Source organism: Cupressus sempervirens, chromosome 1, assembly GCF_028749045.1.
Source record: "Cupressus sempervirens isolate cs-2001-9-10 chromosome 1, ASM2874904v1, whole genome shotgun sequence".
Classification (NCBI taxonomy): domain Eukaryota; kingdom Viridiplantae; phylum Streptophyta; class Pinopsida; order Cupressales; family Cupressaceae; genus Cupressus; species Cupressus sempervirens.
In genome coordinates this window covers 696,318,598-696,333,758 of record NC_143118.1, presented here as the reverse complement: position 1 = coordinate 696,333,758, position 15,161 = coordinate 696,318,598, and the positions used below count along the sequence as shown (strand labels likewise).

Below are 15,161 nucleotides of genomic sequence, written 5' to 3'. Positions count from 1 at the left end.
GGAAAATCATTTTGGAAAATCTGACATTAAGGTCTAAAAATCAACAATCTTAATTGGCACATTATCAGGCACTTGTTAAATATAGTTGATTATGATTGATTTCTGCAACAATTCATTAGCTATACATTTCAAGCATCAAATTGGTATGAAAACTGTAACAATTCCTAGCCAAGCAAGAGCAACAGTACCATAAAGCTGCAGAAGTCATTTAGGTCATTATGGATAACAGAAAGTTTTGCCTTAGCATTTCAGATCGAATAAGTAATCAATTATATAACAGAAAAATCTCCTCTGGGGTATAGAGGCAAAGGGATCACTTGTGTTCATCTCAGTTAGAGAACAAGAACATGTAAAACAAGTAAGAAATAGCGACTTAAAAAGTAACTGCAAATACTTGATTCAACAAAGTAGAAGATCAAACGTACAAATCAGAAAACTGAATGAAATTTAATTCAATCAAGTTTTGAAGCTTTCTACACACAAGATCTTGCAGGGCATATACATATCTCAGCATAATTATACGTAAGAAACAATATCCTTTGAATAGGCATTGTTCAGAGTCCAGACTAATTCTCATGTGCCCTAAATTGCAACTCTTCTCAGTCTCATGCCTTTTTATTTTCTTGGTCCTCTAATTTTCCCATCATTAATTTCCTATCAGAGAACTCCTTCAACAGTTCTCCTTGGTCAGTTTGTGTGTAAAGTTCCAAACTCAGCTTTTAACTTTTTCCAAAGTATGACAATGGTGATATGCAGAATATGAATATTTAGATGGGTAACTTCAGAAAAGGAAGAACATTCCAATATACATTAAACAAGTAATTCACCCTCCCAAGTTAATATCTCTTTAATGGACGTGAAACAGCTAGTGAAATCTCATAAAATTATACTAAAGTTACACCCAGCTATATAGTTACTGATATAAACTTGATGCAGACAACTAGATACAGAACCTGGTACAGAAGTAATGCGATTGATTATCTACTGCTGGAAGTGCACATATGGATGGATCTTTTGGGTTGCCGTAGAAGTCTGCTCTGCTGATGTAGATTGTGGCAGTCGTGCAATGACTAAAGACTCCCGATAATACCTGCGGCCTGCCACAAAATCTTCGCAATCTTCTATAGATTGGCATGCCCGGGGCATAAGTCCTGCTAACCACGTAGTAGTGGGCCACACACCACAGTCGAACTCCCTTTTCTCCTCCACGCGGCTTGTTACAGCGGACTTTCACACTGCCGTGAGATGTACTGACACCCGATATGAGGAACTCCATGTCACTGCCCAGTGTATCACGTTGGATAGTTACCCTCAGATTGAACCCATACAGCTAGTCTTGTCTTGGCTGGGGTAGTTCTGGCATTCGATCAAGCTAATCTCACTTTCTTATCAGAATTTTATAAACTTTACTACTGAACTTACTTCTTCAAGGCAGATTCCAAATAGCACTGTCAACCTTCAATGCAGCTAAAATTCTGAAAATGAACACGTCACCAATGAGAGGCTGGGGTGTTGTCCAACTCCTCACACTGCCTTAAAGAGTTTCATCCTCAAAGCAACCGGTCACATTTAAGCAACCTTGTATTTGAACAAGGTCATATTTTCTTGGTGCAAATCCCAATGTAGATACTTGCTTTTATAACCTCAATGTGAGGGAAGATGCAAACAACTAGGCAATGTGGGATAAAAAGTCTATTTTGTCTTTTAGTGACTTCAATCATTTTTGTCATAAAGTGACTTTAAATGATAAAGTACTTTATAAATCAACTTTATAAAATAAAGTGACTTAACTATAGGAAGTTCCCACTTAAATATTTCCTTGTCGAAACCAAAGACTCCTGTGACTGGCTGGCATCCTCAAAATAAGTGTCATTAGCCTATCTGGATGGAAAGATAGACCAACAAGGCGCCATAAGGTCTAGCACGGACAAGGGGACATTACATTGTGCCTTAGAGTGTCTTCATCATCCCCGTAATTTATTTTTTAAAGTACAGAAGTTTATTTTTCCCAAGTATGAGGGTCTTTGAGTCAATTTCTGGCCATAGGTAGGTTTCTGAGTTTTCTTGTCTCTAAGTACCATTTCCTTATTTCTCTGATTCTCTAAATTTTGGGTTCTCGGGATACACCTTTTCCTCCAACTTCTAATCCTGAGATATCCCTCCACAAGATGCCTTTCCTTTGAATCACCTAGCCTCTAATGTCCCCTAATCCCAGCTTTCTGAACTCTCCTTCCCAATACCCTTTCTCTTCAAGTCCTTGATTTCCTTCATCTTCGTGCTTCCTCCTTTTCTATCTCCTACAAGCTTCTCAGTTTCTTATACTCATTTTTGTCACCTTAATTTCTTTGCATTCCCAATCCCCAACTCCCACTTGCTCTCTCCTTGTTTAGATCCAAGCCTTCAAGAATTTGGTGAACTTTGTACTGCATTAGCGGTAGCCTCAAGCTCCAAAGCTCAATATTCTCCTACATTCCCAACTCTTATTTCTCAAGTCCGAATCTTCACTTTCCTAACCATCATTTTAGATAGATGTCATATTGTGGACCCTGAAACCCCAACCTCTAATGGCCTTTCAAGTCTTCTTCCTCAATGAGATGGTATCTGCCATATGGTATGTTTAAATCTTGATCCTCACTTCGCCTTCGAAGTCATTCCCAAACTTTTGACCTTCATCATTATTTCCAATTTGAACAAGGTATCCCAAAACTCCAAACAATGCCCACATGTTAAATTTTACAAGACATTTTGCTTCCAAGGCATATGGGAAACATTTGGTTTGAACTTCCATAATGCAAGCCTTCAAGCGGACCTTCTTACTTTCTTTTGATTATTAGCAGCACTCAGTATCAAGATTTCCCAACTCTTGACACCCATATCCTTGTTTCTTATGGACCCTAGGTCTATTTTATGATAGCTCACCTTAATGCAAAACGTGCATTTCAAACATCAAAAATAATTTTGTATTAGCACTCAAATTAACTCTCTCTTCCATTTTTTTTGTAACTGTCAATGATTACAGACATCATCACAGTCCTGACCACAACCAATCTTAAAATACTCTCTAAGTTCTAAATGGCATCAATGCAATTTCATTTTGACTATAAGATGAAAATATAAATTACAGACAAAGTTATGTCTAGATATATAGAAGAGATTTCACAATTTAATGAATAATTACATAAACATTCTATCAGAACATATAAAAACTGAAGATGAGTTCAAAATGTTTTGTATGCGCACCTCCTGTTGAAGTCCTCATTCCAGATGAGGATTCCCCCATAGCAATATCAATACGAGCAACAAAGCTTGCAGAAATTGTAGACATTGTCTCTATCAGCAACTTTGGTACCAATGATTTATATTCTTCTGGAAATGCAGTTATGCACCTACATTTGGATTTGCATGAGAATACAAGATTCAGAAGACATTTTAACAAGGGAATTGATACAACATTTGAAATATTTCAATCAACAATATAGGGTTGAGATTAACATTAGTTTGTGAAGTCACAAACGATACATAAAATCTCAAAAAGTTAGCAGGGATAACTATAGTGAAGAATAAGTAGCAACTTGCACCAAAACATGATTTTCAATACTGATTTTCACCTTTAAGTTTTAACTGAGAAGGTATCTGAGAAATCAAAATTTCCTAGAAAACAATTATATAGCAAAATCGCTCAGTCCAAAAAATGCCATACAACTTTTCATTGTTTTTCGTGTTTTTTAAATTTATATTTCTTGTTCAGCCTTGTAATGAACATTGAATACAATTTACCTCAATGTCAAGATTGATAGCCAAAGTAAACCGCTTCTATCAGCACTGAAATGGAAGTTTGAGTCACACAAAAGAAGTGAAAGCTCATTCATATATCTGTTGTGCAGTTTCCACACTATCGCCTCATTGCAAATGGGGACCCCCTCTTTTTTCTGGTAGGTCTAGGTAGTAGAGCAATTTTGGAAACAATTCAAGAATTTTGTAAGCCTTCCAAAAGTCAACTTGAAAATTTGACAAAATTTTGGCAAATTGAGAAATTGAAATTAAAATAGAGCTAATAATACAAAAAAATGCCTAACTACATGGTGATTTCCAATTCACTTTAGATGCACTTGCCTAAGTACATGGCGATTTCCACTTTACTTTGCATTCACTTGCCTAAGGACATGGTGATTTCCACTTCAAGCTGTTTGCACATTGGCTTTACCTAGCCTAAGTCACCCTTGATTTCCACCAAGCAATTGTGTAATTTTTCCCAAGTCATGAGTGGTTCCCACTTTGAGCATAGTAGTTCCACATGAGTGTAAAATGGTTTCTACTTGTTGATTCGTGGTTTTGCCTAACTCTCTAGTGGTTTCCCCTTTTGAAATTTTAACCTTTGCCTAAGTGTATGGTGGTTTCCACTTGGTATTTAATGGTCTTACCTAAGTAGATGATAGTTTCCACTACAAGATTAATAAGAAATATAAACCACAAAACCATCTGACCACTCGTCACATTTAACAAAATGTTTTGAAATTGTGAAATTTATTGGGGGATTGTGATGTGGTAAAATTTTAATGAGTGAATTACATTTATTGGACAATGGAACCAAAAGAGATTGATTTGAGCATGGAGATTGAATTTGAATTTTCCATTAGAGATAATCATTTCATGTAATTAAACCTTGCATTCATCTTTGGATTATATATTTAATAAGTTCTAGACTAAATATTTAATAATATTCAGAAAGGGGAAATCGATTTTAATGGCATTAATTGGGATGGAAATGAATTTCAAATTAAGATAAGATTCAATTTGCATTGATTTTACAAAAATGAAATAAATTTTAATGTGAGATGAGATTAAATTTACCTCGATTTTGCAAAATATGGATTGCTTTTAAATATGAATTAATTAATTCATCCATTGTGGCATTGATTTATCCAAATGGCGTTGACTTTAACAAATGGGCAATTGAAATTAATTAAAAATAAATCATAAATGGTAATTTATTAAATGTTTTCCAATCAACTTGAAGTTGTAAAGGGGCCATGCATTGATTTTTTGCTAAAAAATAGATCAATTTCAGCCAAAGGGAGCTAATTCAAATTGATTTATTCAAGGACTCATCAAATTTAAATAATTGGCATCGATTTTAACTAAGGAAAATGACATTTTTTTAAATGATGTTGACTATTATTGGTTGCAAATCAATTTGAAGATCAGATGAGATGAGATTTGCATTGCCCAATTAAATTTTGTTGTTGGAAATCAAAATACCAAGTTTGTGATGATTTTCAAGTCTTACTGACTTGATATATTGAAATTATCATTTAAAATTTCACAATTATTTACAAGTGGTGATTTGCCTTGCCAATTAAGACATGATGAGGTAGTGTACATTTCCTCGACTACTGAGAATGTGCCTAGCGCCTTAGTGAAAAATTTCACCATATTGTGACTAGATTCAATGAATTTGCCAAGAGTAAAGGATAGAAGATGAAATATTTTTGAAGATAGCTTGGTGTAAGTACAAGTGGCATCATCTTATTAGTCTATTAATGGTGGCTTCTTCAACAAGTTTTCTTCTTCCATAAGATTCTACTTAACCTCTCTTCTCACTAGCCCACAAAGTATTGTAATTTTTTCATTGTCTCATTTGTTGGTGCATCTTATCAAGTAGCTATGCCTAATCTATTTTCTTATTGGCCCATAAAAGCAATATAATTTCCCACACATTGGTGCCTAATTGTAATTGGGTGGGCATTTCATATTTGTTAGCAATGGTTATGGAAACCCTAATTAGGGCTTATGAGGTTTAATTTGGGCCATTAATTTCAAATCAATCTTTGGCATTCATTATAATTGAGCCACTATATAAGGGCTTGCTCGCATCATTCATAAAGGGGAGTTATGTCAGAAAATTGGTGGCAAAGTACTACCAAAATTGTTCTTTATTCATTGGTACTTGTTGATTGTAAGTAACAGTGCACGGTGAGTGTGGCCCTAAACTGTAGGTGCTTAACTTCTATTGTAGATGTTCATTTAATTGTGCCTTCATAGGGTATTTGGATGAGCATTGACAATGAGAAAATCATTCCTGCAGCCACAAAAGATAGCAACCTCCTATGCTTAGTTGACACAACAAAGCAAGGATTTGTCAGAGGCTCACCCCATCATCGACATAGTCTTACATCCTTAGAGTTAGATAGAATTTTTAAACCCTTTCTCTTTGCAAGTTAATTGGTTGAAAGTAATTGGAAGAAGTTGAAGCAATTGATATCCATTGAATGAATAGCATAAGCCCCTTCGTGATAACCAGCATAAGAAGTGTTTAAGTTTGTAGCGGCGATAGAGATCTTTATCTCTGATAGAAATATGTTTGCTATGACCATTATGGTCATCTTCAGTTGAGTCGATATTTGTGATTATATTGAAGTTAATATTATGCAAAAGACACATGTCATACATCATGTGAAGAGGCATGCAAAGTGTTGAATTTGTGGAAATTTGAAGGGTCTTATTTTTGGAACTCAAAGATACCTTTGTGTGTAAGATGAAGAGTCTTATGCAATCTATTTATGTGATTGCTTGGTATATTGTAATTACGTGAAGTGTAAAGCCTTGTACTCATTTTTTATTTTTATGATCAATAAAAGAAATATTTTGCTGATGTGATTGGGTCTTTCCCTTCAAGTTGAAGGGTTTTCCCAATATAAATTGTTTGCGTCTTTTGTGCATTTTATTTAGTTTTCTTGTGCTGGTTATCTAATTTCTAGGCATAAAATTTGAACATGGTATCAGAAGCAGGCTAGATGTCAGCATCAAGAAAGTCTCTCTTGCTCTTTATTTTGTATCTATTCAGCCATGTTTGAGTATCGCTGGGAATGATTGCAGTCTATTGTCTTAAGCGATGGTTATTATAGTTTGAGGTCGGGCCTTTATATGTTATCAAAAGGATGCTTCAAGTTTCATGTTCATTCTTTGGTATTGTCTCGTGTTGCATTCACTGGAACATTCCTTTTCACAGGAGCATCTACGACAAAATATTGAAAGGGAGCCAGCATTGTAGAAAAATGATTGGAGATGTCATGGGAATCTGAAGTTTCAATGGTGTTGGACAGAAATTGGCCTTAGGAAAAGTAGACGAGGTTGATCAGGTCTCAAAGAATGGATGGAGACTCTGATTGTGTTTTGCAAATTTTGGATGTGGAAGCCCTACGAAACTCATTCTAAGCTCTGGAAATCCTTATTAGGAAATTTTCCAAGGTTTTGGTTTTTTATTTCTCATTGATCCATTCTTGGTATCGCATGATTCTAATTGTTTTCTATTCCTAGTTTATGAGCCACTTTGTAGGGGGTAATTTTTTATTTCTTCAATCAACCAAAGCATCGGGAGATATCAGGATATATTACAGAAAGACCATGCTTTTTCCGGGAAAAGATAAGATCACATCTTATGATTTTGTCAGAGTGGTATGCGTGCATGACAATATCAGCAGGAAAAGCGTTATGGTGCAGTTTATGCAAATGGTGGCAAATTCTATAGATGTGGAGGAGCCCGAGCACAAGGAGTAATACTTTTTCAAAATCAATGATAGTGGTCAATTTCAAGGGAGACGCTCCTTCCAAAACCAAAGTAGATCACATAGAGCCTAGTGGAGAATCTTATTGTCGACCTCATCTCACTAATGCACTTATAATTTTCCTGCAACAAGATCTGGTACTAATATCAGCGTTAAGTTTGGTGAGAATTTCCTTTGAATTGTTATTGTTTCATGTGTTTTTAGTTGGCATTGATACCTTCTTTAATGACCGGTAAGAGCCTCTTTCTTTTACGCTCTCATTCATCCAGTAACATTTGCATGTTGACTGTCAATAAGTGGTGAAGTATTGTGTGAATTGATTTTGACCGGTGATTACAAGAATTAGATTCTTCAATTGCTTTCAGTGATTGAAATAATATTTGCTACATCGTGTCTTGGAGACATTTCATTTTGTCTTATTTTGATTGTAATATTCTATGCAGCAGCCAATGAGGGTTGCTTTCAATAATGTTTTATCTGATCTATATCTTTTGTGATTAGACTGGGAAAAAGACTATCGAGTTATATTTCTATTTAGCAGAGGAATGAAACGGGCATGGCTGCATTCCACAGAATTGGCAGGAATTTGTGTATGCCTGGAAGATGGTGATGGTGTTATTTAAGAAGGCAAAAGACATATATCGTGGGCAGTGGGGATAACGTCACACTAGCAAAACTGTTCATCTGTCCATATATCTTATTCATGGTGAAATTCCTGGTTAATTTTTGAAGCGGGGGCTGCAAGAAATATGAATAATTATATTCAAGATATGCAGCAGGCATAAGTCAAAATCTCTTTTATATCTGTAATGGTTGTATTGGCATAAGTCGGGATCTCTTTTATATTTGTGTGCATGTTGAGATTAAGCAATCAAGGAGATAAGTATTTTATTTTATTTCACTAGGAATAATGCATAATTTTATTATTGATGCATTGGCTATGAAGGCATGAGACAAAATCTCTTTTGTATGTGCATCGATAGCCACTCTTGGTTGCAGGATGTACCCAAAAGCAATAAGTTGAGAATGTTGATTCAAAGGGAGAGGGGGGTGTCTTAGCTCTAGAGGGAGCTTTCATCTGCTTGTAATGATCAAAGTTATATATGCTTGAGATGCTAACAATTGTAGTACAGATGACTACAACAGTTGAATGTCACTAGCATGGAGATAAGTTTTGAATTTTGAATGGATATAGTATGTTTTTAATATTAACATTTATAAAGTGATGTTAATTTAATGAATGTAGGATGCAATAGCACGATCCTTAGGGGAAGGCTTCATCAGCTACACTATGTGTGGGTAGAATTTTACTCAAATAATGAACTAACCATCAGCATCAATAATAAGGGGCTTTGGTATGTTTTGTAAGGTTATTCTAGGAGATCTCATTTTCTTTATGGTAACACATTTTGTTCATATGAATGTTGGGTTGCATTTTGTATGTATGTGTTGAGATCAGACTTCAAAAGGATAAGTATTCTATGATTTATGTATCTAACTGAAAAGAGAGTATATCTTTACTTTGATCTCTATGATAAGTGGATCTTACGAGTTGTTATAAATCTCTCTTGGTTGCAAGGTGCAATGAGATAGTTATAGATTTTATAACATTATTTGCAGTCTTGGTGGCACATTATCTTCATTAAAAAGGGAAGATCATATTTAGAGAGAGAGACTATTCAACTTCAGAGAGAGGTTACGTGATAGAGGGAGATGTCCAACCCTTTGCAAGTTTATGCAATAGTCAATCATCTTATTGTGGTGATTAAAGAATCTTAGCATACTCTCCTTCACTGCATCCACCCAACTATCTTGCTAACAATCCAACTTAGGCACAAACAAACTCTGTATCACCGTATACACTCTATTGTCACTATGATCATCTCCATAAAAATCTTCAGGCTGTTGTGATGACTTCGCCTCAACCTTATCAGTATAAACCCACATGTCACGGTTCGTTGCCCCCTTCGGCCTCAAAGCTCACATGTGACCTTTAGAGAAAGGCTCCTTGCTTACCTCATCGCCTCCTGTAAGGTCGATGAGTCCAATGACTTAACCCAATCAAGGAGTGGCTGAATCAGTCCCTCCTCCATAAACAACATTAGTCACCTCCACTTTGAAATATCATATACCATCACTGAGAGCCTCTGGAACTCGCTGATATATGTCTCTGATCCACCAAACTGCCTCAACTGAGCCAACTCACAGAAGTACACCTTGAGATCCTATCAAATCTCTCGATCAATCGATCCACAAACTCGTGATAGGAAGTGAATTGATCATGTCACGGGGAGGCTAACCCAAGGTACCACCAATCATGGGCTACTCCGTCCAAATGCAGCACTCCAAATTTGATAGTGTCCTCACTCACTGGAGGCAATGCCAAATAAGTGTCGAGCTTATAGACCCGAGCTCAAGCTATATAACTCTCCCACTGCCATCGAAGTGCTCCAATGTCATCTTACTGGAAACCTCACACAAATCAGTCTGTTAAGGCCTTGGTCTCTCAGGTGTGGGCCTTGCGTTGGAATGCTCCCATTTCTGAGTCAAGAATCTGTCAAATTTAGATGTTGCTTTATCACCTGCGGTAGAGCATCCCACTCCGCAAAGTGTGCCACCACGTCATTTGCAAAAGGTGTGGCTCAAACTCAGTACTAACCACATCTGCCTCAAGTCTTAGAAATATGGGCCTTTGCAGCCTATCATATGTGTCAGTATGTCTAGTCTTGTCAACCTTGTCAGCTATCTTGCCCTGATCCTCAACTCTAGCCCTATTGCCATCTTTGTACCTGTCATCCACTCGGGGTTGGTGAGAACAGAAGCATCACGAGCACCTCGCTCTCTGCTCTAATCTCTAGGTAAAACTATATGTTGCAGTGTGTCAAAAAGCTGCTGCAACACCTCAACAACATGGTGTTGTCCAGTTGCCAAGTCCCTAAATGTCTCTCTAGCCTCTTTATCAATTTCAAAACCTATGTCAGCATCTATGAAACCTATACCAGTTGAACTACCCGGACTACCAGCAGCCCTGTCACCTATAGAACCAAATTGAATATCTGAATATCAGGCTCTCCATGCCTAGGCAGAGAGGTCCAACCTCTACGGATATAACGCATGCCCAGAATAAACCTCTGAACCATCATGTTGAATAATAAATCACTGAATAAAACACTAACAATCTATGAATAATGCACCGATCACAATAACTCTAACCCCAATACCTGCAAGCTAGCAGGGAACCGCTTTGATACCACTGTAAAGAGCCCAAGCCGGCTCTATCTAGCTCCACAGAATGAAGGAATTGTCTTTGCAAGTTTTTGTTGTTATTTCTCTTTTTTGTAGGTTTATTATTATGAAATATGAAATGAAACACTATTACGAGATAAAATTCAGAATCATACGACTTGCAATTAACACCTTCTATAGAAATTCTAAAAACTTTCAATTCATTTATTATTAGACCAATGCTGCTAGAGCAAGATGAAATTACAAATAATTATTGGTAAAACCTGTTTACTTGTACAGACCTCCAAAATCATAGTAGGCAAGTCACTGCTCCACCTCAAATCATGAATGCATGTCTTTCACAGTAACAGATGGAATAACAAGAGCACAATACCAAATCAACGCCGTGAACTTTTACACTCGACCTTCTCTGACACCCACAGCAAAAAAATCCTTGCCAAGTAAGGCGTTTGGGTTTGTTGAATGAAATTCACCCAACCTGGGCATTTGAACAATCAACTCAAATAGGCCCTAGAAACCCTTCCAAATGCCACAACACAGTCACACCATGAACAGGTAAATAGAGCGTGCAAACATAACAGAACATAGCACCACTAATGGCGACTTCAACCTTGATCTGCAGTAGCATCACAGTCACAGAAATATGGCAGTGCCCATGAGCAGGATATTTGGCACTAGAAATTCTGGGAAAAAACACTCCCAGAAACAAGAACTCCCACGCTAATCAGGAATTATAAACACCAAGGCCAATAATGTTACTCTGCCAAAATGCAAATTAGCGAGACACCTAGCAACAACAATATCAGGTGCCCTATCAAATATTCTCCAACACCAAACTCTCACACAATATTGCCCGCCAAGTCAGAGTCTGGAACAGAAATTGCTCACTAATTTGCATAGAAAGCCAGTGCCCAAGTCCAGGATTTCTTAGGCACCTAAATGCTGAATGATACCTCCTCGCTTTACAAATTAAATTGCAAACCACTCGCAGTTGATTAATGTCTCCTTAGCAACAGTAACTACAGAAAGAAGACTCACAATTTCAGCCTTGAACAAATCTCAGAATTTAATCCACAATACTTCAGTTGTGGATTAAATGCACAACTCATAATCAAACCCTTATACCTCAGCAAGAGAATTGAAATCACCAAACACATAAACCCTCACAAAGACAAATAAAATTAAATAGACACTTGGATGCTTTTCTCACCAAATGGGCTTATATTTATAACACAATTTAGCCCTTAGCTTCTTCATCACACCTTTCACTTAAGAAGCTTCATATGCACAACTATATTTTATAACATTAAATATCATAAAGTGCTATTATAACAATGAAGCCTTGATAATTAATTAATAAACATGAACCCATCCATTAAATAGCCCCATCCAATGCAGACAATGTCCAACAACCAATGCCAGCAACTACACTGCCAAATATGACAACTGCCCAAAATAGACTTACTAAAAATAGCAAGTCCACAACTAAGACCCTTAAATCTCCCTGTCAACTCACGAGAGTTGCAATGACTAACTAACCTACCCCACCACAAAGACTAGCCAAAAACAGAGACATTACAAAAAACGATGTTAGCAATACCAATCAGATAATTATCTACTAAGTTGACCAAAGGTTTAGGAATGAAATTGCTCCTCCAAGATACAGCAACAATGATTGTCTCCAAGGACAATCTCCTTGTCAAATCCTAAATGAGCTCAAGTCATATCCAGGTGCAGTGTTATGATATGTCCTGGATATAAATGCAAAAATCAGAAATATAGCGGACCATTTCAAGGGGTGACCTCCAATAATCAGGCAATAATATATGAATTCAATCATAGATGATATTATAATATGTGTGAGTGCTCTTGTACTTATTTATAGGCATTCCACATGAATTTAATCATATATGATATCATGATAGGATGTTACTTTGTACCCAAATTGCATTCAAAAAAATCAAATATAACTAGACCTAGCTTGCTTCTTTAATTTACTCATTTATGGACTCATTAGATGCATCTCCGCATTGAACTTTGCAAAAATAATTTGTTTCATATTAAACTTTAAGCAATTTTTAATTAATCAAGTTTTAGCCAAGTTGGGTTTTTTGGGCTTGGCAAGTTTTTGCTGAGTCTGAATATTTCATCTGTGGCTGAACCTGTAATGTTCCGACTTGTGATCCTCTTCCAGGATTGTCTTTCTAAAGACAATATAAAATTATATAATAGTAATTATTTAATATTCACTTATTATTTTCAGAAGCTTATATTAAATAAATACCAAATTAAACGGAAATTATAAGTTACTATTATTAAATAAATAGTTCCCAAGTAGCTTATTATTAAATAAATAAGTCCTGTATTCAGTTGCACGCAGGAACCGCGAGAACAAGACTATCCTTAATAAATTGCTGATTGAGAGCTCAAAAAAGGGGGATGGAATTTGAATAAGCATGGATAGTCAGAGGTGGCAGAGCATTTCTTTCGTCAAAAGATCTTTCTGGCCTAGTGGAAATAGCGGTTGAAGCAGAATGTGTTAATCTATCAGGCTAGCGTGTCATTTTGCCCAATGGAACACAAACATTTTTGACACAATACAGGAACCAGTCAAACAAGCATGTGCAGACATAGATGGCTGTATTTGGCACAGAACCATCAAGGACCAGGTAGATATCACATGATTGGAGCCGACGTGGAATCTCAGATAGACTTTGTATGTGGTTCGTGTCAGTGGAAAGTTTGTCGGGCTCAAAAGCCCTTTTGCATTTGATGCAAGAGACAAGGAACAAGGTACTGCATCATCAGGAGGCACTTGAGAAAAGACAAGAAACATTTCCAGCCGGCGCAATTGGAGAAAGGCACAAGAGGATCATTTTACTTAATTATGGTGGTATTCTATTTGTAATAAATCTTAGTAAAGTATTGTGCGTGCAGACGAAATTTATTTCTGAGCAGCCGTGGATAAACAAGCAGAGGCGGAAATATACTAGAAACAGTTGTGGAGCCCTAAGATAAGTTTGAGCGATTACCAGGCAGGATGGGGAGCATATTTTGGCTGCTGCTGAAGCTCCAGATTCGATTAAAGAAATCAGGCAGTACGTGGAGTATATTCTGGTTGAAGAAGTTCCGGATGTTGACTAAGTATCAGGTGCTATTTTAAAACTTGCAATATTTATAGCTCAGAACTTTGGGGTTGAACAGTTTGTAATTAATTTCAAGAATATTCAGAGTTAAGAATTTGAATATTACTTCCTGAAACAAACAGTATGAATCACAACTAAGTTAAAAGGATATATCTTCAGAATTTGCAAATGCCTTTTGAAATTTTCTGTCATATTAAACTGGGAATAATGTCAAGAAATAAATTGCGAAACTTGGGATCTTACAGAACCCATCTCAAGAGTCGATATAGAAATCACATTGGCCACCTTAAAATAACCTTCACCTCATTTGCCCATAAAAATTTAGCAATGTTGTACTGAAAGTAGCACTGCAAATTAGTAAAGAACAGTTCATGAGCATTGTGCTAAGTCATGGCAAGAGAAGAGTCATCAAAACTCACCTTCCTTGACAGAAACCACAATGGATCTAACTTAAATGGATAACCTCACAAAAAAATAGTTTACATATTTATGGACTCATATACTAGCCCTAAAATAAATACATTCTAGGTATGGAAAATTTGGAAACCCTCAAGCTGATTTCTCTACTTAAATATTGGTTCCATTCTTTTAAGCCAAACCAGGATCTCCCCAGCATAATCCCCATTTGGGTCTTTGGAAAACTTTACTCCCAATTAAATTTTGGCCAAAATACTCACTCAATAAAATTGGTTTTACAATAGGTGAGTAATATTTCCTCATCAAGCTGCTTTGGCAAGTAATTAAATGGTAGCAAATTGTGAAGAAACTAGGCTGGAGCATTTTTAAAATATCCCTAATGAAAAATTGATTCAATAAACATGCTAGGAGTAAGGGTTTAATCTTCATTTTATTGATGATAGTGTTTGTAAACAAACTGAATATGGGCATTAAGGCGGTGCAAGAATGACATTAGTACACTTTACCTCATGCTATCCAATTAATTATAACCCAACATTGAGGGGTAAATGGTGGTATGTATGCATGGATTGGGAGTGATTTGATGATGAATCTCTTTTTTCTTCAAAATGATGTAGCCAACCCATGAGGAGCATGGCTAAAAGATTGACAAAATCTCTACAAGTGCAAATGTACATTGGCTCTTGTGTGACAGCAGAAGGAACATTAATGAAAGGTATATTTTAGCATGGAGAAGGTGATGCAGTATAGGCACCAGAATCCCCAAAGGAGATGTCCTAGCCCCCAT

The 15,161-nt window shown here is 36.5% G+C and overlaps 1 protein-coding gene across 1 annotated transcript in view; it reads right to left on the bottom strand.

The window, feature by feature from the left end:
* EYE (conserved oligomeric Golgi complex component-related / COG complex component-like protein) overlaps positions 1-15,161 on the bottom strand; it is an 82,266-nt gene that overhangs the window by 52,355 nt on the left and 14,750 nt on the right. Inside the window, exon 6 of the mRNA XM_089787322.1 lies at positions 3,241-3,386. Coding sequence (XP_089643448.1) covers positions 3,241-3,386 — 146 coding nt within the window. The remainder of the gene's footprint in view (positions 1-3,240; positions 3,387-15,161) is intronic.